At 43.2% G+C, this 23,147-nt stretch overlaps 1 protein-coding gene across 2 annotated transcripts in view; it reads right to left on the minus strand.

The window, feature by feature from the left end:
* Positions 1-23,147, minus strand: part of GLRA3 (glycine receptor alpha 3) — an 82,001-nt gene that overhangs the window by 33,972 nt on the left and 24,882 nt on the right. For both annotated transcript variants that reach the window (XM_081926127.1, XM_081926126.1), the window contains exon 3: positions 15,683-15,750. In XM_081926127.1, the coding sequence (XP_081782253.1) occupies positions 15,683-15,750 (68 nt within the window). The remainder of the gene's footprint in view (positions 1-15,682; positions 15,751-23,147) is intronic.

The following is a 23,147-nucleotide window of genomic DNA, read 5'->3' on the forward strand; positions in this document are numbered from 1 at the left end:
TGGTTACAAAGCACGGATCCACATGGATCCTCAGGATTTTTGCATTGGGTCACCCCAAATTCACCATCAGATAACATAGCATGTCCATGGCTACAGCCTGCACCAAAAAAATCACGCACCCACTGTGGCCTGGGGCCACAATGGTGCAAAAACGTGGTTACAAAGCACGGATCCACATGGATCCTCAGGATTTTTGCATTGGGTCACCCCAAATTCACCATCAGATCACATAGCATGTCCATGGCTACATCTTGCACCAAAAAAATCACGCACCCACTGTTGCCTAGGATCACAGTGGTGCAAAAACGTGGTTACAAAGCATGGATCCACATGGATCCTCAGGATTTTTGCATTGGGCTACTCCAAACTCACTGTCAGATATTAAAAATCTTTATAAAATAGAGAATTAAATACATACAGAATGTTAAATTTTCAGTTTCGAAATATTAGTACTAGTTTAGTATTGTATTTCTATATTACTATAGTACTGTATTAGTTATTTTCAAATACTTAAATATTTTTAGGGTGTAAGACCCAATTAAAGCCCGTTATTTACATACAGTATTACAGTATTTACATACAGTATTAGGCATACTGTATTAACTTTATTAACTGTATTAAAGCATTAACTTTGAGATATTATTTTTATTTAATGAACCCTCAGCCTTATTCAAAGTAAGCTTAAATTAGCTATTTCACTTATTAATCAAAGCGCTATTACTGTGCGACAGCAATATTTTATGTTTTATTCTTTTAATGATAGTTTAGGATTTATTTAAATATCATTTCAGTCTTTTCAGGGCTATAAATTCACTGCTCTGTAATAGTCTATAAGCATAATTGTTACTGTAAATTAAATTAGCTTTTTACGAAAATACCGTGCGTGTTTATGTTTTGTTTCTTTTTTCAAAGCCAAAAAGTGTTTCAGGCTTGTCGAGTTTCCCGGAGTGTGGAGTTATAGAGAGTCGAGTTTTCGGGGTTCTAATGTTGATCATATGACTCTAAAATACTTTTTAAAAACTTTAAAAATCACTAATTTTCATCTAAAATTTAGAAAACTTCCCGGGCCCCCCCAATATTTTTTATAAGTCGGCGCCCCTGCATCCCGCTGTTCCTCAACCTGGTTTTTGGGGGGAAATAAAGGAATTTTTTCCCCTTTATTTTGTGGAGATATCTATCGATCTTGCCTTATCGATAGAGCCGCGACGTCAGACAGCTTTACGATCCGCATCAATCACCTACAGCGGTCCGGCAGGCTTCCTCTCAAGCTGCGCAATAACTCCTGCTGTCTCTCCTTTCAGTCACGGCTTTTTAGCAGAGTAGAAGCACAGCGTGTAAAGCAGTCTTGCTTCTTGTAAGCACACATAGACAGGTTTGTCTATTTACAGCTCTTTATTCATACATTACAGCATTAAAGTCCAGGGCTTCTTTCAGCCATGTCCAAAGGCACGTCTTTCTCTCTCAGATACACAGAGAGAAGTGAAAGTACAGGGAAAAACTCCTCCTTCTTAGCTTCTAAAAGCTTCTGTCTCCGCCCAGCTTCTGTAAGCTGACGTTAGCAGGTGACACACACCAGGGGAATTTAACCAGATAAATTCTGAACCATAACACCCCCCCTTGTGTCCCTGCGTGATACCTGTGCAACATCTTCAGTAACACCTTGTGAGATCGATCCCTTCCCCAATGCCTTGTGCCCTCCCTTGGCAAACCTGTTTGGCATTTGTGGAACCACCTCACAACTCTCAGAATCGCACTGTGCGAAACTTACCCACGCACCTGTGGCCTGATACCTCTCTGGTGGGATACCTTTCGTTGTGCGACTGGACCTCCTAGGCACAAACTCAGGTGTTTCCTCTGACTCACTTTGATCAGCAGGTGTGTCCTCTGCATCATGGAACTCACCCTCTGACTTAAAGCGTCTTCGAATCCTCTCCATTACACTCACAGGAGAACTAGGCGCACTCTTGGGCAGTCTCATAACAGCTTGTGGAGATGCCCTATCCTGCTTCTGACCCTGGTCAGTGACCTGGTCGTCATCAGCAGCCTCAGCCTCTGCTTCCGCCTCATCAGAGCTGTCTTCTGGGTCAGAGAGACAATCTGAGAGAACATCACGCCTGACAGGAGTCTTTGACTTTACATCCTCCTCTAAGAACTCAGCGTGTTTACTGATCAGCACCTTACTCTGATCACCTGACGGGTAAGCAAATCGCCATGCATGGGCATCTGGCTCATACCCACAGAAGATCATTTTCTGGACTTTGGCTCCATCTGGCCCTTGCAAAGCCTTAGGCAAAGCGACGAGCGCAGGAGTCCCAAAAGTCCGCAGAAAGTGAACCTGGGGTTTGCGGCCATTTAACAAAGAAAACGGTGTGTCACCTACCAGTGAGTTGTAGACACGATTCCAGGTGAATGACACAGCCCTAGTAGCCTCCAGCCAAAACTCAGGAGGTAACCTGGCTTCTTTCAGCATCACCTGTGCAGCCTTAACCAGAGCCTCACTCCTCAGCTCTGCCACCCCCCCTTGCTGGGGTGAAGTAACTGTGTGGCGTATCCCTCTCTTCTGCAAGAACTTCTGCAACGCAGAACCAGTGTACTCAGCATTTCTGTCACTGATGATCTCTTGAACCCTGGTGGAGAACCTCTGTTCTACCCCCTCAATCCAGCTCTTGATCAGCTGTGCTGCATCCTCCCTGGATTTGAGACCGTGAGCCCAGGAACTCTGCGAGAAATTATCCAAAAAAGTTAGGAGAAACCTGGCCCCCCCTAGACTTGGTTCCTTGACAGGACCGGCCAAATCTATGTGTACCAACTCAAAAGGTTTAGTGGCCACACGTTCCACCTTTGGGTAACTGCACCCTCTCACCTTTGCCTGCTTGCAAGTGTCACAATTAATGGCACTTTGACAATTTTGAATCCTACACCCCGTGGCAACCTCGGGCAGAGTCTGCAAGTCCTCTACCGACCCATGAATTGTTCTCTGATGCCATACGCATGCACATGTAACATTATGAGCGGGAATTGTAGCACGTTGGTTGGGAACTGTAGCACGCAACGCTTGTGCTTTCTCAACCTTCCCCTCACCTCCAAGAGACGTTTTAAGAATGAAAAGATCATTCTGTCCCTTCCGCACTTTGGCCAGTAACCTCCCCCCTTTGGAGATTGTGCAGACATCATTTTCAAAACAAACTTTGAACCCCTTATTTAACAAATAAGGCACAGATAGCAAACAGTGCTGAATCTCTGGAACAATACAAAAATCCACCGTCTCCTGTAAAACAGAAAGATAGACATTAGTGCATTTGCGAACTCTAGTTTTCTGTCCATTCGCGAACTTAATAGTTTGTCCCTTCGGAACTGCTGTGCAATTCCACCTCTCGACTGCAGGGGTCTCTGGAACCATGTTGCGGTTAGCTGCAGAGTCTATTACAAGGCTGAGCTGGAAATTTTCCACTCGGCCGTCTTCAAACACTGCCATATTCGCAGAAACCTGATAAGACTCTTCCTGTTGTTTACCACGACCACCTGGCTCAGTTCCACGCCTGCCTGTCTTCCCAGGCCTGTTGCCATGGAAACCTGCCTGATTCCCATGGGAAAAGTCCTTGAAAACATCCTGCATCGGCTCTCTGCTCTGGTGGGGGCAACTGCCACGCCGACGTTGAACTCCAGTGGAAAAACACTGCCCGGGGCTCCTCCCAGCTGGCCTGGCCTTCCTCCTTCTGGAACGGTGCCTTCCACCAGCTTGGCCCCCCCTGAAGCTGCTCTCTGCTTCAGCACAAAGCGAAAGTTCTTTAAACTCGCCTTTGGAACTCTTCGCCCCCCCGATCTGCTCACTAGCGCTCCTAGAGGCTAAGACATCGGGAACAGGGCCTGCCAGTCCAGCCTCTCCAGGACTCAGTCCATCACACAGACGTGTAGAAGCATTACAACAGCTCCCCAACACTGTCTCAGCCCCCATTGGGCTTTCTGGGCATCCTTCTGCCTCTCCAGGGCTTCCTCCAGGACTCTGGCCTTTCGCTGGCGCCTCACACAAGCCCTTCAGCACATTCCAGGCAGCCCACGCTGTCGTTACGCCCTCCAAATGAGGCCTCAGTGATGCATCAACGCATGCTTTGAGCATCTCTAGCTCTTGCAGCCTCTGGCTATCTTCAGCCAACACAGCCCCACAGCTTGCATCTCCTGCTCCAGCTGCTGGCCGGCCAAGGGGTGATTTTGGCTCCCATTGGCTTGCTTCCCAAAGCCCTTCGACTAGGAACCATCCCCTTATTTGTCTGGACCACGTTGCCCAACTCTTTAGAGTGAGCTTTTCCAGCGGTATATTCTGGCTTTCAGCCATCTTCTCCCGTTCTCCCAAGGTGCCCCAAGCTGTACTTACTCCGTACCAGCTTCCTCCGGCCTTCCCTTCCGTGGAGAAACGATATTTCAGCTGCGTCTCAGCTCCCAGCTTTTAGCTGCTTTTTCAGCTCCAGCTCTCTGTGTATCAGAGGCTCTCACTGTCTCTCGGAAGCAGGCAATTAATCATCTGCTCTCCGGCACCCAGTCAGCTCCCGTTGCGCTCCTCAGCCGCAGACCGCTGACTTCAAAGCGTTCCTGGAGCTCACACCGACTGCTTTACGAGCGTTTTCTGACACTCCATAACCTGTGGAGATATCTATCGATCTTGCCTTATCGATAGAGCCGCAACGTCAGACAGCTTTACGATCCGCATCAATCACCTACAGCGGTCCGGCAGGCTTCCTCTCAAGCTGCGCAATAACTCCTGCTGTCTCTCCTTTCAGTCACGGCTTTTTAGCAGAGTAGAAGCACAGCGTGTAAAGCAGTCTTGCTTCTTGTAAGCACACATAGACAGGTTTGTCTATTTACAGCTCTTTATTCATACATTACAGCATTAAAGTCCAGGGCTTCTTTCAGCCATGTCCAAAGGCACGTCTTTCTCTCTCAGATACACAGAGAGAAGTGAAAGTACAGGGAAAAACTCCTCCTTCTTAGCTTCTAAAAGCTTCTGTCTCCGCCCAGCTTCTGTAAGCTGACGTTAGCAGGTGACACACACCAGGGGAATTTAACCAGATAAATTCTGAACCATAACATATTTCCCCCCCAAAAAAACTAGGTGCGTCCTATGGGACGGAGCGTCCTAAGGGACGAAAAATACGGTATATTTACATGTTATTTGTCTCAAAAGTTTTCTTAAATGCATCTTCAGTTGATTTAAAACAAAACAGAACAAAACATGGGAGCAAGCTAAATGAAAGACAGAAACTTGGGTAGTAAATGCTTCAATATTTACTGTATGCAGGGGACGCGGGTGGCCCTGTGGTCTAAACCACTGAGCCTCTTGGGCTTGCCGATCAGAAGCTCAGCGGTTCGATTCCCTGCGACAGGGTGAGCTCCCATTGCTCTGTCCCAGCTCCTGCCAACCTAGCAGTTTGAAAGCATGCCAGTGCAAGCAAATAAATAGGTACCACTACAGCAGGAAGCTAAACAGCATTTCCATGTGCTCTGGTTTCTGTCACGATGTTCTGTTGCACCCAAAGTGGTTTAGTCATGCTGGCCATATGATCTGGAAACCTGTCTGTGGACAAACACCGGTTCCCTCAGCCTGAAAGTAAGATGAGTGCCGCAACCCCATAGTCGCCTTTCACTGGACTTAACTGTCCAGGGGTCCTTTACCTTTACCTTTTATTTACTGTATGTAAAATATTGTACTTCAGTTTCCACATGAGAATAACATTGTATTGGGTTCTTCTTTCATTTACCTTGGTAATCACTTCACACAAGAGTTAACACAGCAGATTCAATTTTGAGTGTGCAACAATTTCTGTTACCATCATGCAATTTATACAGTTGCCCTTATTGTGTCAGATGCTTCCCTTGCTTAATTTGTGAACCTACTGGGACCAGTCTAAACATAATATGTGTTAAAAACAAAAAGTAGCCAGAGGGAAATAATTTTTTCCAATGTCTTCAGCATTTAGCTGTCTCTCCAAGTGTGTAGGTTAATCTCAGCTTGATATATAGATGATTTTACCCTTAACTCCTATTAGAGTTAATGGCACTTAAACTCGCAAATCCCTCTCCATCAGCATAATGCACTCATCTAGCCTATATTCCTTTTGCAGCTGACAGTTTATTTGCAGTCTTCTTTCAAAGCCAAAAGTCACAGAACTTTACAATAATGTGAAATCCGAAATAAACACAGAAGCAAAACAACCTGCCGACTTCTTAACCATCCATGGTAGTTGCACCATTAACAGCTGCTGGATGTGCATCCCTCAGCAGGTGACAATGTTTATTTATCTACAAGGTGCAAAAAAAAATTGCCTGTTGATGTCTGCCAAGCAAGTGGTGGCTGAAGGCTTTAAAAAAATTCTCCGGCTATTGTAGATACAGTACAGTACAACATTCTGTTAAATTTCTTCTCAGGACCAATGGACAACTGAAGCCTGAAACTTTCTATGAAAGTTTCCACAAAGCTTCTATGGGTAGTCTAAAAGGTGGTGTTTCTAACATTTAGAGAGGTATTTTATCTTGTTTAATGGTTTCCAACATGAGTTTAAAAGGAAGTATGGGAAGCTGATATCGGTTTGACAATAGATGATAAAACTTGGCAAGCATTGTGGCAAAAGCCTCCAATTAGTGTTATGTTTGCTATCCATGATGAAAATAATGTTATGCTAGTATTTTACCCCTGCTAAAGTTGCTAGGAAAAATGCTGGTCTTTCAAATATATATTGGAGAGGGTGCCGGGGGTGGGGATTCTTCCACCCCTCTCTTTTTATTTTAAACTAATAAAAGTGTTGTTTTTTTTAAAGAAAAAGTCAGGCCCCATTTTTTTCTCCATCAGTTAAAAACCCCATACATTATCATTTCCTTTATGATTATGGTTCCTAAACACTCAACAACAGTTGCCCTCTCAAACACTTAATTCAAAGCAGTCTTATTGACTTTCATCTGCTCATTATGAATGATGTATGGTCTGCCACATTTTGCCTTTTGAACATACACAAGGCGTGTAGCCACTTCTTTTTTACACCAGCAGCATGCAACCCGGTGCCCCCACATGATGCTGATCTACAGCCTCTATCATCTCTGACCATTGATCATAGCTGGGGTTGACAGGGGCTGGAATACAAACACATTACTGAAAGGGCATCACATTGTTCATTCATACTCTTTGTACCCTGGATTGTCAATGAAATGCAAAGCTACACACTTGCTTCTCATGAGTTTTCTGGAGGCTAGCTGGGCTAGCAGCTTTGGAGTTGGGACAGCTGAGGTTGTCACATCCAAACAATAATTGTCATTTTTGCTGTCCAGGCTAGGCACTGTTGGCAATCATCTCCTTGTGTCTTTAAGTCTATTTTCTCAGTATGAAATGCAGGGAGTGAAAGTTCCACTTGTTGAATTTTTATTTGTCACACATCAAGGTACATGGAGTAGGGACGCGGGTGGCGCTGTGGGTAAAACCTCAGCGCCTAGGACTTGCCGATCGCATGGTCGGCGGTTCGAATCCCCGTGGCGGGGTGCGCTTCCGTCATTTGGTCCCAGCGCCTGCCAACCTAGCAGTTCGAAAGCACCCTTGGGTGCAAGTAGATAAATAGAGACTGCTTACCAGCAGGAAGGTAAACGGCGTTCCGTGTGCTGCACTGGCTCACCAGATGCAGCTTGTCACGCTGGCCACATGACCCAGAAGTGTCTGCGGAGAGCGCTGGCTCCCAGCCTCTAGAGTGAGATGAGCGCTCAACCCTAGAGTCTGGCAAGACTGGCCCGTACGGGCAGGGGTACCTTTACCTTTACCTTAAGGTACATGGAACCTGCCAGAAGTGAGTTAGCATGCAAGCCTAATTTCCTAGGTCTTCTTCAAACTGTGAATAATGTGTTTTCAAGGCTGACTCTCTCTATGATTATGAGATTAACAGCCTCTTTGACCTGAGTTTTCTAAGAATAAGACAACTAGACAGCCTCACACAAAAGAGCAGATCTAGTGCCAGCTTCAGCATGCAAGTCAGATCAGTCACTTCCTGTTCCTGGTCCAGTCAATGTGCCTATTAGCAGCCAGCCTTGAAATGCCTGTGAGGAAAAGCTTGGCAGGACTAAGCAAGAGACATGGTTCCTTTACACAGATAATTGGCTCCATTAAAGTCGCTTGCTGTTCGATCCCTTTCCAAGTGTCAATGAAACAGTGGCACATTTACTAGTCTCTTAGGATCTGCTGCTTATTTCAGAAGTGCTGCTGTATTCTGTTAAGCAGCTTAAGAACAACGAAGAACAATCTCTCTCATTTGGGGAGATCATCGCAGAACTACGGGAAGGGTCACTGGCAGGATCTAAAGAAAGACTTCCTGAAGAATGGGAGATTCCTGATGACAGGAAGCTGGCAAATACAGGGCTGACTTGCTGCCTCCTCTCCTTCTAACCCAATGTGACATGTAACAGCCATGAAAAATGCTGAAGGGCACTCTGCAAACAATATACAGTGGTACCTTGGGTTACATACGCTTCAGGTTACATACGCTTCAGGTTACAGACTCCGCTAACCCAGAAATAGTACCTCGGGTTAAGAACTTTGCTTCAGGATGAGAACAGAAATTGTGCTCCAGCGGCACGGCGGCAGCAGAAGGCCCCATTAGCTAAAGTGCTGCTTCAGGTTAAGAACAGTTTCAGGTTAAGAACGGACCTCCGAAACGAATTAAGTACTTAACCCAAGGTACCCGAGATACTGATAATGAGAAGAAGAGTCTACAATAAAATAGGCAAAAAAATCATTACAGTTTCAAAACATACATCCCAGCAAGACGTACAAAGAACCATATAGCACAAACATTATTACTGTATATATGTCTCTCTTGTATCGGTCTCTAGAGCCACAGCAGGTGCTGCAGCCTTCCAACAGTATGACTTCACCCCAAAGGCGCATTCCTCCATAGTATCCTGGGACAGATGGGTGCCAGACCCAAGAATTCTCTAAGAAGCTGATGAGAGGCTTGCAGGTAAGATCCTGTTTGAAAGAACTTCCTAAGATGGTAACACCTTAAAAGCATTTTTTAAACTTAAGGCCCTGATTGCAGTTTTCACAAATGGGTGGGGAGACTTCATGAATGTTTAACTCTCCAAACTAACTTGATTCCAGGAGGGCAAACCCACTGCAGAGGTCTAAAATTATAGGCAGGTGATAATTTTGGGCTGCCTGGACATTCCTTGAAATCCTTTATGTGCAGTTTGGCCATTAGGCAAGCATGGTGATGTGGCAAGTGTGTGGTTACATAGAATGGTGCCCTTGCATTTGATTCCCCCCCCTTCCTTTTTTGTACAGTGTTCTGAACTGCCTAGTTCATGGGTAGGAAAATTGTGTTCCTACAGGGGGTGTTAGACCTGCAACTCCCATTGTCCCTGATCTCTGGCCATGCTGGCTGGAGCTGATGGGACCTGGAGTCCAAAAATGTCACCCAACGGCTATAGCAGTGTTTCCCAACCTTTTTTGGGCAAAGGCACACTTGTTTCATGAAAAAAATCTCGAGGCACACCACCATTAGAAAATGTTTTAAAAATTAACTCTGTGCCTATATTGACTATATATAAAGTAACTCTCTTAAATAGGAATCAAATAAACACAAAGAAAGTATTTTATAATTACTTTATTATGAAATAGTAAGTAAACAGAAATATGAAAAATTATAAAATACTTTATTCATTTACCTTTGAGGTTTGTCTCATGAAAGTTGCCTGTTTCTCCGTGTTTTCACGCAGGCGAACAAAATAGTCCGCATTCTTGTTTTGAAGCGAAGGGTGTTTCGTTTGGAGATGGCGTTTAAGTTTGCTTGGGACCATAGCACTGTTAGCTAGCTTTTCACCACACACCACGCACAGTGGAGTTGGTTGGTTTGCATCTCCGGTGAAAGTAAATCCAAATGAAATATAGCTTTCGCTATATTGCCTTGTGCCGGAGAATTTGCTTGAGCTAACCATCTTTGCTTTCTTTTCATGCCCACTCATACTTGGGCTCTCATCTGGCTCCAAATTTTGTTCAGAGTCCAGTTCTTTTCTTTTCAAAAACTTTTCCATCACTGCAGTATCCGGCCATCCAATTGCCACTGACAAACGGATACAGACCCCTTTTTTTTACAGCACAGCTCGCACAAATGTACACGGAACACCCTTTTCGAATGAAAACACACAGTCTCACGAGAGCAAGGAGCAGCGATTTTATATTTTACAAAAAGAAGTCGCTAGTCCTCATGGTGACAGGGTGGAAAATATTTAAAAGCAGAACCACCTTGAGGAAGGTGGAGCCATATCACATCCGGGCAGGAGGCCTAAATTGGTGGAACGCTCAGGCCCCGCTTATTCAAAGAGGACATCAGGCAACGTCTCAGGGTATTAAGAACCTTGAGCTAGATTAATGTCCCCAAACGTCATGGTTTGTGCCAACCTACTGACACTCCACAAAGCTTCTTAACCATGTTTGTATGAAAAAAAAATGGGGTGCTGCGGCTCTCCCAACCCACTAACTACCAGCACGCTTCAACACAATGCCGCGCGCGGCAAGAGCCCAGGCTTTCTGATCCAAGCCGCTTTCCTTAGCGCTTCCGGGCAAAGCCGAGCACATGCTACGAAGCGCCCACACGTGTACGAAAAGTCCTGGCTCAGCCGCGAGTTGGCGCAGGCAGATGCCGTCCTGGAGGCAAAAGCCGTCACATGGGGATTTTCTTCCTCCCTCCTTTAAATTTGGAACGTACGGCGCGCGCTCCCTTCACGCCTAGGGGGATTCCCCCCTCCCTTCCCGCTCTCTCTCTCTCCCTCCCTCCTTTGGCGCGCGCTCCCTTCACGCCTAGGGGGATTCCCCCCTCCCCTTCCCGCTCTCTCTCTCTCCCTCCCTCCTTTTCTCCACCCACATGCCTCCCTTTACGGCTGCTCTGCGCATGCGCGTTGCTGCGACGCTCTTCCAGTCTTTCCCTGCACCGTGGGAGGTAAGTGCTGGCTCCTGACGCGGGTGCGTGCGGCGCCCCCTCCCCCCCCCGACCGCCTTCCTCCCACGGCACACCAGGCAACGTCTCGCGGCACACTAGTGTGCCGCGGAACACTGGTTGGGAAACACTGGGCTATAGGCTAGCCACCTTCTGCTCTCATTCATTAGTACTCCTTGCTGGTGACAGGCAAACAGTGCTATCAGGCTACAATTCAGGATGCCTCTGTAACTCCTCCCCACAAGCAAGGGGGAGGAATGCAGCTGTGACTACCAGCTCTTGCATTTTTATTCCAAGTTTGATGGAAAGGAGAGACCAGCTGAAGAAGCAAAGCAGTCCCATCCTCTCTTGGAGTATGTAAAGATATAAACTAGTAGTACCATATGCAGGCGGGGTGTGTGTGTGTGTGGTAACTTAATAAAGCTCAGCCTACTTGGATACTGTCACCATCCTAAAATTTAATTTTAAGAATTTATTTTGCATGTAGATTTCCTCTTCTTCATTTGCTCCATTACTATGTTTTCTACATTAGCTTCTAGCATTTGATAAATGGGGCACAACTGAGCACGAGTTGATCTATGCTTAGAAACTATAACTGACCAAGCACATTTCTGTTGTGTTTAGGAAGTTCCCTTCACACTCAGCTTCCCTTTTTCACTTAATGTAACAGAACCAAGCATGACCCATTTGGGAAGGGCCAAGTCTTGGTGGTAGAGCATCTTCTTTAAATGCAGATCACCCATCCAATCTACAGCATTTCTAGGTAGGACTAGGAGAAAGCTCTGTCTGAAACCCTGGAGAGCTACTACTGTTCACTGTAGATGATGCTAAACTAGATGGACCAATGGTCTGAATCTTCATAAGGCAGTTTCCTATGTTTCCATTACAGTTTAAAGAGTTATAGACAGGGTATAATGCAAAAGAGGATAAAGCTCCTGTGTCATTATTAGTTGTAGAGAAGAGGGAATTTCATCAGATGTAGCTTTCATGACACTCTCGTTGAAGATCTCTAACTTTTTAAAAGCAACCATCACACTCACTCACTCACTCACTCTCTCTCACACACACACACCTTGTTTTGAATTTACTCAGTTGTTGGTTGTTTTCTTATGACCAAGCCAGGGAAATAACAGATTTTGGTCTACATATATTAGAGTAAACTACATAAAAATAAAATGGACTTTAAAAGTATTTATTCGATTCCTGTGAAATATCATGAATGCACATTTGAGAAGGAGGTATGCATGTTAAATAACATAGATAGTTCAGAATATAGAACATACACTTAATATCTTTGTCTGCTGTGCACTTAGTAAAGGTAAAGGTAAAGGTACCCCTGCCCGTACGGGCCAGTCTTGACAGACTCTGGGGTTGTGCGCCCATCTCACTTAAGAGGCCAGGGGCCAGCGCTGTCCGAAGACACTTCCGGGTCACGTGGCCAGCATGACATCGCAGCTCTGGCGAGCCAGAGCCGCACACGGAAACACCGTTTACCTTCCCGCTGGTAAGCGGTCCCTATTTATCTACTTGCACCCGGAGGTGCTTTCGAACTGCTAGGTTGGCAGGCGCTGGGACCGAGCAGCGGGAGCACACCCCGCCGCAGGGATTCGAACCGCCAAGCTTTCGATCGGCAAGTCCTAGGCGCTGAGGCTTTAACCCACAGCGCCACCTGCGTCCCTGCTGTGCACTTAGAACATAGTAAAATGTATGGGAAATGTTGCACCTCTAAATTCTAAGCTTTCTTCAGAAAACTTCTTCATCCAAAATAGTTAAGTGAAATGTAATAGTGGCTTGGATAAAATAAAACAATATCTGAAAGGTGACCCAATTGTTCAAGAAAACAGCATCAAAATATTCCCAAGCTATATTGAAGTATCAGATGTTAACCTGTAACTAAGGTACATAACATCCCTACTTTAATTTTAAAGAGCTTTTCTTGTTCGGTACAGTGAAGTTAAAGAATATAGATGCTAAACCAAGTGAGAGGTCACAAATAGAGCTATGTGTGTTTTAAACATGCTCATATTCTCAAAATGATGGCTTTGATTCTGACAGAATTTGACAATTGCTGACCGCAAGAAAGTCCTCCTTTGAGCTGCATCAATGCATAATTTAGAAGCGAACTATTACAGAGCACTGGCATTCCTCTACATTCAGAGCAGCAGTTTACTAGGGAGTTCTGAAAATGATGTACTATGAGCAGTGAAAAATTTTAAAAAACACACCCTCTGCAATAATTTATAATTGACTGCAGCCAAGGCCCTAGAGATGAATATGTATTGCATGTACCCACCTAATTGCAGCTTTCATTTTAGATGAATGAGTTTCTGATTCTTATCATGGAATGAAAATATCTCAGTGTGTGTGAGGAGGGTCTGCCAAAGACTGATAAACTATGGAGTCAGTATGATCAGGATATAACACTTCTGTATATATCTGTGCATCTTCCTCTCTTCCCTAGGACCTTCCCCACTTTGTCCACAATATAGTTCCACTCAGTTGCTCCAGTCCAGTGGTACCTTGTTCTGAGAGGATTCTTATGCAATGGCTTATCCATTCACTTCAATGTAAAGAGCAGCTCTGCACATGTAGATCTTTCATTTCCATTCAGATAAGTGTGAATGTTCTCATATTGTTTCATAATGTGCAAATATGATAAATTAGGCTTGAAAGATGAAATGCATTGAATTTCTCCTTCACATTCACCCTTCTTTGAATTTTGCAATACAATTCTCCAAAAATGTTTATTAAAATGTACATAAAAACAAATACAATAGGGGGGCCACTAGGGGGCGCATTGGAAGATGGCCGACAATACCATCTCTCCGACCCACACAGGGTAATTAAGAGGCTGTTATGGGAGTAGGCAGCCTCCCTTGTTGCCCCAAGGAAATGGGGAACACTGCCCTTGCCTGCTGTGCCCATAAATACCCCCTAATTCGAAAGAAGGGGGTGAGGGCCCTAGGCAGAATGCGCCCATGTGGACATCGGCTCTCCTGGACGCTGTCTCTGATCTTGCACTAGTTGCAGCAATTTGGAATAATTAATTACAAAAGAAGCAAATGCACATATTTCAAGTGAAGAAGGGGAGTGAAGTCTGCTAATTTAAGTGACCTCTGCAAAAGAAGACGACGGGCTGGAGAAACAGGAATATTTTACAATGAAGATACACCAAAGGCGGGGTATGTTGACAATGGGGCTGAATGGGGGGGGGACCTTTTTTACTTTCCTTCTATGTGATTTACAAGAACCCCTCCTCATTAGAACCGTTGGTTGAACTGACCCAAGCAGGCTGATTAAGGTCTGTGTGGAGATAAACTTTAACCAAAAGTATGCTTTATGGAGATCGAGAAGCAATAAGAGCTTTTGGGAATGGCGCAGCAATTAATTCGGAGTCGCCATCTTGCCAAAGGATTTATAGCTGGGAAGCAGAACGGATTTGTTTTCAGACTGCATTCCTAGTGAATCTCCTCAGAGGTTTTGAGAAAGGAGGCAGATTGGTGAAGATTAATGACGCTAAGACTGTTTTGATGTATGGAAGTGATGTTATATGGAAAACGTCTGGATATGGCTACTGGATAAAAAAATATATATCCACGCAGGATTACAAACTGTTCTAACCAGCTTGCAGAGACTATCAGAGGTCACAAAGAGAAAGGAAAAATATATGAAAATAACAACAAGAGATGTGGAAAAATAATAAGAAAGGACTGGATAGTACTGTGAACATCATAAGGTTAGATTTGTGGACATTAAAACAGCAGTAAGAAGTAAGAAGCTGATTGGATCCCTTCGGAACTTGAAATATGGGTACCCCCAACAAAAATATAAAATTCAGCTGTGTAATTTGGAATTTATGTAATTTGGTTTGATTTGATGTGATTGGTCGGTTAATAAAAATTATTCTTAAAAAAAACAAAAAAACCACAAATACAATAGTGGAAGTAACACAAAAAATGCATTATATTAGCAGAAATTGGTTGCAGAAATGTATGTGTTAGTCAACACTACATACAAAATGTGTTTATTAGGAGAAATCCACTCTGAATTTTCTTGAGGATTTGGCTTTTTGTTTTGTAAATTGCTGCAGAAACACTGAGAACTGAATTTAAGATTGGCAAAATGAGACAACTGAAATTGGCAGATCCTTCCATCCATAGCAGTAAGGTGAAGGAAAATTAAATAAGGGCAGAGTAGAAAATAAGGGATGAAAAGAGCACCAGGTCACATAATAGCAGAAAAGAAGTAAAAGACCATGCATTTAAAATAAACAAACCCAGATAGGTTTGTTTCCTTCAAAGGCATTCAACAGCCAATTCAATCCTTGGCATTTAGAAGTTAGATTTTAATACAAAGTTCTGGAATTTTAATACAAATTTTCTTGAATGTCTGACATGAGGAATAATCCTTCAAACTTGGCAAAGGGATGCAGACATGAAACTGCCCTTTTCAGTGAAAGGAATGGAGATGCTTATGCTGGAACCCTGCAAGTACATGGAAGCATGTCCCCTGCTCAGCACTCAAGGGGTTAACCACAAATGAGTGTGTTTCATTTTAGAAGGCTCCACCTGCCATCTAAAGATCACTGATCAGGATTGCATGCAAGTAAATCCAAAGATAAGTGCTAGTAAGATCCGCGGGACTTACTTCCAGGTTAGTGTGCACATGATTGCAGTCTAAATAATTTGAAATGTAATTGTTTGTGATAAAGAACATCTTACCATGGTCGTTTCTGCAATGGATCCAAAACTGTTTATAAAGATGTTGCATGTCACATTTACCGGAGGCCCTGTAAATGAAATCAAAACATGCAGAAATTACTGCCCACACTAAACAAACAAGCCAAAACCTGTGGCTGCTAAACCAGGGATGGCAAACCTTTTTTTTTAGCCTCTTCTGGACAACCTTTTGGGGGACCACATGCCATGGTGAAAGGAGACGGAGCAATGAAGATGATGCTTCTCTTTGCACATACGCTAGTTTCTACACACCTACCCACTCTGCCCTCCATCCAAGCAAGAAAGAGACATTGTCAGGAGAAGGCAAAGTGGGGGGGGGTGAGGATCATTACTTGAGAGAATGTGTGGCCTCTGAGGGGCGGCTTGGGGGGCAGAATTTTGCCCTATGCATGAGCTTCCCTATGCATGAGCTAAGAGAAATGGAGGTAGTACTACAGCCCTAAGACCACCTTTCATATATCCTTTTCTTTGAGTACCTTTCCATTTCTTTGTGCATTTTAAAGAATTTCCCCTTAAAACTCCGTAGAGAAATGGGATAGGATGGGCTTACTTTCATTCCCTTGCAGAACTGGAGAGGAGATTTTTCCACAACATTTTTTTTCTGTAATCCACAATAGGCTGCTATCCAGAGACAGTGAAAGCCTACGCAAAGTTCATCTGAGGGCCAGATGTTTGGAGAAAAGGCACGTGGGTGAGTAGATGCAGAAAGACCCAGGTTCGGTCACTGGTATCTCCAAGAAGCTGAAATGGCTCCTGAATGGAGCTCAAGGACAGCCTTTGTCAGTATGGGCAAGAATGAACTAGTTGCGCCAACAGTCTGACTCAACAGCAGGACTGGGACTATGTTGGGCTGACAGAATCACAGAATTGTAGATTTGGAAGGAGTCCAAAGGGTCATGTTGTGTTTATTCACAAAGGCCACAAAAAGATTCGGAGGTGGACCAATTTTTCATAACTAATGGATTACAAAAAATACCTCAGGAAATGAGAGCAACCTTGAACTGTAATATTACGTTCCAAGAAATTGAATGCGCCATTCAGAACCTCCAACTGGGCAAGTCTCCAGGACCAGATGGACTTACTTCCAAATACTATAAGGTACTGAAGGACTCGTTGATACAACCACTGTTGGAAGTTAGTAACCAGATTATGGAGGGGAAGAAGGCACCGGAAACGTGGAAAGAAGCTTTCATCACGTTGATACCAAAATTAGAAACTGAAAAAACCCAACTTAAAAACTACCGTCCTATTTCACTCCTAAATGTGGATTATAAAATTTTTGCAGACATTTTGGCAAGCAGGTTTAAGAAAGTATTAAATGAAGTGATTCATAAGGACCAAGCAGGCTTTCTCCCTGGCAGGCATTTATTTGATAACACAAGAAACATCATTGACATTTTGGAATTCCTACAGACAAACTCAAATACAAGAGCGGTGTTGATTTTTATTGATGCGGAGAAAGCCTTTGACAACATTTCTTGGATGTTTATGAAGAAAAATTTGGAAAGGATGGGAGTAGGGCGGGGGTTTGAAAATGGAATAGAAGCAATTTATTCAGAACAAAAAGCTAAATTGATAGTAAACGACGTGGTGACAGAGGAGTTCAAAATTGAAAAAGGGACACGACAGGGGTGCCCTCTATCTCCTCTGCTGTTTATTTCAGTCCTGGAGGTGCTATTGAACATGATCAGAAATGACCGGTTGGCACAGGGAATTGTGGTCGGAGAGAAACAATATAAACTGAAAGCATTCGCAGATGACTTGGTATTAACATTACAGGAGCCAGCCTCTAGTACTAAAAGAGCGTTAGAATTAATTTCTGACTTTGGTCGGGTGGCGGGATTTAAGCTGAATAAACAAAAAACTAAAGTTCTAGCAAAAAATTTGACAACTACTGAAATAGAGGAGTTCAGAAAAGAAACGGAACTAAATGTGGTTAAAAAAGTAAAGTACTTAGGGGTGTACTTGACCTCCAAAAACTTGAATTTGTTTAAGGACAATTATGAGAAATGTTGGTCAGAGATTAAAAGAGACTTGGAAACATGGTCAAAACTGAAACTTTCCTTGTTGGGTAGAATAGCTGCTATAAAGATGAATGTATTGCCGAAAATGTTATTTTTGTTTCAGGCCCTCCAGATCGTGGACAAGGTGGAATGTTTTGGAAGATGGCAGAGGGATATTTCTAAATTTGTCTGGCAGGGCAAAAAGCCCCGAATAAAGTTTAAAATACTAACTGATGCGAAAGAAAGAGGGGGGTTTGCCCTGCCGGACTTGAGGTTATATTATGAATCTGCAGCCCTCTGCTGGTTGAAGGATTGGATTTTATTGGAGAACACCGATGTCCTCGACCTGGAAGGATTTGATAATGCTTTTGGGTGGCATGCATATTTGTGGTACGACAAGGTTAAAGTTCATAGATTGTTCAAAAACCATATTGTCAGAAGGGCAATTTTTATGGTCTGGTCAAAATATAAAGACTTATTGGAGAGTAAAACTCCGAGGTGGCTCTCACCGATGGAGGCCAAAGCACGTAAAAGACTCAATATGGAGGCCCACTGGCCTAAATATTGGGAAATAATTGAAAAAATTGGAGATAATTGGAGGTTGCAGAGTATGGAAAAGTTAAAAAACAAGGTGCGAGATTGGTTGCATTATGCTCAAATCCAGGAAGTTTTTAAAGCGGACAAAAAAGTGGGCTTCCAGGAGGAAAAATCGAAATTAGAGACAGAGTTGCTAGAGCCAAAATCTAAGTTAATTTCGAGAATGTACAACTTGCTGCTTAAATGGAATACACAGGATGAGATTGTTAAATCCTCCATGATAAAGTGGGCACAGGATTTGGGGCACAACATTATGTTCGAAGACTGGGAAAGGTTATGGAACACCGGAATGAAATTTACGGCATGTAGTGCCCTGAAGGAAAATATTATGAAAATGATATACCGGTGGTACATGACCCCAGTCAAGCTTGCAAAGATATATCACCTGTCTGACAACAAATGTTGGAAATGTAAAGAGGAGGAAGGGACATTCTTACACCTCTGGTGGACCTGCCCGAAGGTGAAGGCCTTCTGGGAGATGATACATAATGAACTAAAAAAGGTGCTTAGATTTACCCTACCCAAGAAACCGGAGGCCTTCCTCCTGGGCATGGTGGACCAGAGGGTGGCAAAGAAAGATAGAATTTTTTTTATGTATGCTACTACAGCAGCAAGGATCTTGATGGCAAAGCACTGGAAGACACAAAATCTACCCACATTGGAAGAATGGCAGATGCAGCTGATGGACTATATGGAACTGGCTGAAATGACTGGCAGAATTCGAGACTCGGGAGAAGAAGAAACGGAGGAAGTTTGGGAAAAGTTCAAGGATTATTTGAAAAAGCATTATAAGTTGTATGAATGTTAAAAAATGCTCCTTTTTAGGAAATTACAGCTTCAGCATCGGAAAATTTTTGAATTGGAAAATAAGGTATAACAAGACAGAAGTGGTGTAATGAAATAATTTTATTGTGTTGAAACTAAAAATTAATGGATTTGGACTGTAATGTTTAGAGACCAGATATCACGATAAAATGGAAGACATATTATTATGTTTAAAATAAGTTAACAAATTGCTGAGGTTTTGAATCGATAGAGAATGCAGTGCTCGGAAGATGGGGGGAGTCTATTAGATCTATGGAAATATGTATTTGGAAGTTGGATTTTGTATATTATAAACTTAATAAAAATTATATTAAAAAAAAAACAAAGGGTCATGTTGTGCAACACAGGGATCACAATAGAGATTTAACTCTATTCCTGTGTATTAGAGTTTCCCCAAATACACTCATGTAGCAGATACTAGCAATCAAACTTTCCCTCCCAGAATTCATATCAGCTTTGGGAAATTTTGGGGCAGGACAGGCGGAGAGTAGAATTAATCTGGCTCCCAAAATCCTTGGTTCTGCCCACATGCATTTAACACTGGGCATGTATGGTGGTGTCACAATCTTTGTCCTCTTGGTTTTCAAGCATCTCATTCCGCTGCCCCCCCCCCCAATTTGTGAGTGGGAAGAAGAAAAGGCTGTTGCCAGAAGGAAGGTGATTAAATGCTCCAATGCACGCATGGAATACCATTATTCCAACACCTATTGCACAATTGCACAAATTTAATTTAAACTGGATGCTAAAATCGTTTACCTTTGGAGGAGAAAAAGCAATCCAGCTGGTGCTACCAGTTGGTAGCTGATCAGAACGATCAGCTAAGTGCCTGCTATGAGACCTATAATAATGGGCAGTATGCTTGTCACTTTCAGTGGAACAATGTACACTGCAGCCTTTCGGTGCAATGACTGAAAGTGACACTGTTTCAACAGATCTATTCCTTTAAGTTAAATCAAATCACATTTTACCGCCCTGACAAGTTAGACAGGGTTGTCAAGTAGAAGAAAAGGGACACACTCCCTCAGGTATCTGTCAAAGGCAGTCTAGACATGTTTCCTGCCTCAACATCCAACATTTGCAGAGGTCCAAAAAAACATACAAAAACCCTACACCCCATTCTGAACACTGGTTGTGTAGCCCTTTGTTTCACATGTATTTGAATGTATATCACTGGATTTTTCTATTCTTTGCTGGGAGATCCACTAGTGAGGGTGGGGAACCTGTGGACCTCCAGGCGTTGTTGGACTCTGGTGCCCACAGAGGTGTGCTTAGCAACTTTACTGTGTTCCTTTTGCCATGTGATGAAGATGCACCTCTTTACCACAGCCTTTGACAGCTAAGGTATTTGCTGAATTTGTACTCTTTTGTTCCACTGGGATTGGTTTGATAGTTGTAATGGTTTTAGTTGTTTCTATCCTTGTGCACTCCATTGTTCTATCCTGCTCTGGGACCTTGCGGCAAAGCGTGGGCATGAAATCTTCTAACTAAATAAATAAATGAGACCCAGCCAGCATGGTCAATGGCCAACAGATAACTGGGCACTGGATCGCTAGAGGTTTGCCATCCCTGAACTAGGAGAACTGTATGTAAATTGCTTTGCGTCCAGTGATTATTTTCTGGGGGTACTCAAGTCTACGCAATACTGGCACCTTCTCCCCCTGCCCCAATGTTAAAAGTGTGTCATTTACTGTAACAACTTCATGGTGAGTACCAAGAGATGGAGCAATTCAAAATTGTTGCATAAAGGGATTAAATTTCGGAATAATAATCATTCAATCAGTGCTTGTTATATCTGAAATGCAGCTTTTGTATGGCTGATGTAAGAAATAATGGATTATTCTTCTGACAGGAAAAGTGCTTTTTGCAGAAGTAATGATCTCCTTTTTAAAAAATTATTCTTATTAAATATTTTCTTGGTTTACAAAAGTAGATGCCCTGTCTCTTTTTTCAGGTTGTGCAGTCATTCTTACAAATCAGTTACATTTGTTGTGAGACATTAGTGTTGAGTACAGTATAAGGTTGGGGAAGAAGAGGGGGGAAGAGGAGGGGTGGGGTGGTGAGGCTTATATTCTTTTGTATAGTGTACGTATGTGATCTCCGTTAAAAAAAAAAATCAAATAAGGTGTTTTTTGAGACTCATTAGTACTTGGTTATTGACACTGTACAGTGGTACCTTGGGTTAAGTATTTAATTCGTTCCAGAGGTCTGTTCTTAACCTGAAACTGTTGTTAACCTGAAGCACCACTTTAGCTAATGGGGCCTCCTACTGCCGCTGCACCACCGGAGCACGATTTCTGTTATTATCATGAAGCAAAGTTCTTAACCTGAGGTACTATTTCTGGGTTAACGGAGTCTGTAACCTGAAGCATATGTAACCTGATGCACCACTGTAGTTGGTGTAGCCTCCTCTCTTTTATATATATGGTAACAGGCCAGTTTTGTTGTACTGTCCCTCTTTTCTCCTAACATGCACTGGGTGCACTTGTGGGGCTGAAGGTGAAATTCATAAATGGGAAATGGAATAAACTGTCATGTGAATGCAGCCAATCTCTCTCTCTCTCTCTCTCTCTCTCTCTCTCTCTCTCTCTCTCTCTCTCTCTCTCTCTGCAACATATCTAAGTTTCTGTCTGTTATTCAGGGAATAAATGTTTAGATAATTTAATTTTAATCACGAGGAGCAACTTGTTAACCTAGAATGTCTGAATTCCTCTCCCACCATCAACCACCAAGTGGACTTGGATATCCCAGACTTAGATACACATCTGTAAAATGGGAATAATTATATATTATCCAAAGTAGTTATAACAAAAGGAGGATATTAGTGCATTTTATTAATTTCCATTCATATCTAATTCCAGGAAAATTAAACTAAACCTAAGGCCCTTCTTGGATAACAATAGTAATTAACATGCAAGGTAGAAAACAACCATTAAAAACCACTATGAAGAACCATAGGGTTGTGTCTGAATGAATAAGGAAATCACTGGAAGATTACAATGATGCCTTGCCACCATTTTGCTACAGGCTAAAAAACAAAAGTTTTTTGATTTATTTATAATGAGCTAGACTGTCATAAGGGATAAGCGGTTGTGTCACTGCTAATGCTTGCCTGCACAGAAGCCAGTAGTAAGAAAACAATGCGCTTGACAATCAATAATTGAAATAATAATTTGCCTGCCGAAAAGTGCTTGAAGCATCCTAGAAAGAACCTCCATACCCCCTCTCTAAAGTATGCAGTCCATGCATGGCAAAGCTTTTTCAGATGTAAAGCTGATCGAATGGTGTCTATCGAGCACCAATTATACTCTACAATAGCGTTTGCTTTTTAAATGATTTTGCATTAGGCTATGGTTTACCATGACCACTTGAATGTGAGAGGTCTCAGAGAACAATTTGCATCTCCTATGCCCCTCTGTGGTTTTTTTTTAGCTAACTGAAGTGTGACAGAGTGTGTAGCAGATTTAGGACAGATGTGAGGACAATATGCTGGACCAGATGGGCCATTGGCTGTTCTTAGCTCATTATGAGTCTTTCGAACCAGTAATCACAGCTAAGGTCTCTCCATCTTAACCATGACCTATAGCCCAGGTTTGTTTCCATGCTTACAGTATGTAAGCATACAGTTTGTAAGGAGGAGAGACCTTAACCGCAACCCCAAGTTCAGATTACATCCTAATCCAAATTTTGGCATAGTTGATGCACCACCATACTGAGCTAAAAAGCCCAGGGATGAGAAGGAATGTGCAATTCTGCCAATTTTGGTTTCTATCAGGCCTCACCCACGCTCTTACTTTTCCTGTGCCTAGAAAGCACAGATCTGAGCAGTTTTCTGCTAGTCCTGTGCTTTTCTAGACATGGTTCCAAGTGGTTTTGCCTTTGCCCCACCACTTTCCCCCAGAAAACCCACTCTTTAGCCCCAAGTCAGAACCAACAGCCATCCATGGAAAAGCCAATTGCTGTTTGTTCCAATTTAGCACTAAACTGCTGGTTTTCCCACAGGGAAAGCAGTGCGGCACACAGAG

Source organism: Podarcis melisellensis, assembly GCF_964234715.1.
Source record: "Podarcis melisellensis genome assembly, chromosome: 9".
NCBI classification, from domain to species: domain Eukaryota; kingdom Metazoa; phylum Chordata; class Lepidosauria; order Squamata; family Lacertidae; genus Podarcis; species Podarcis melisellensis.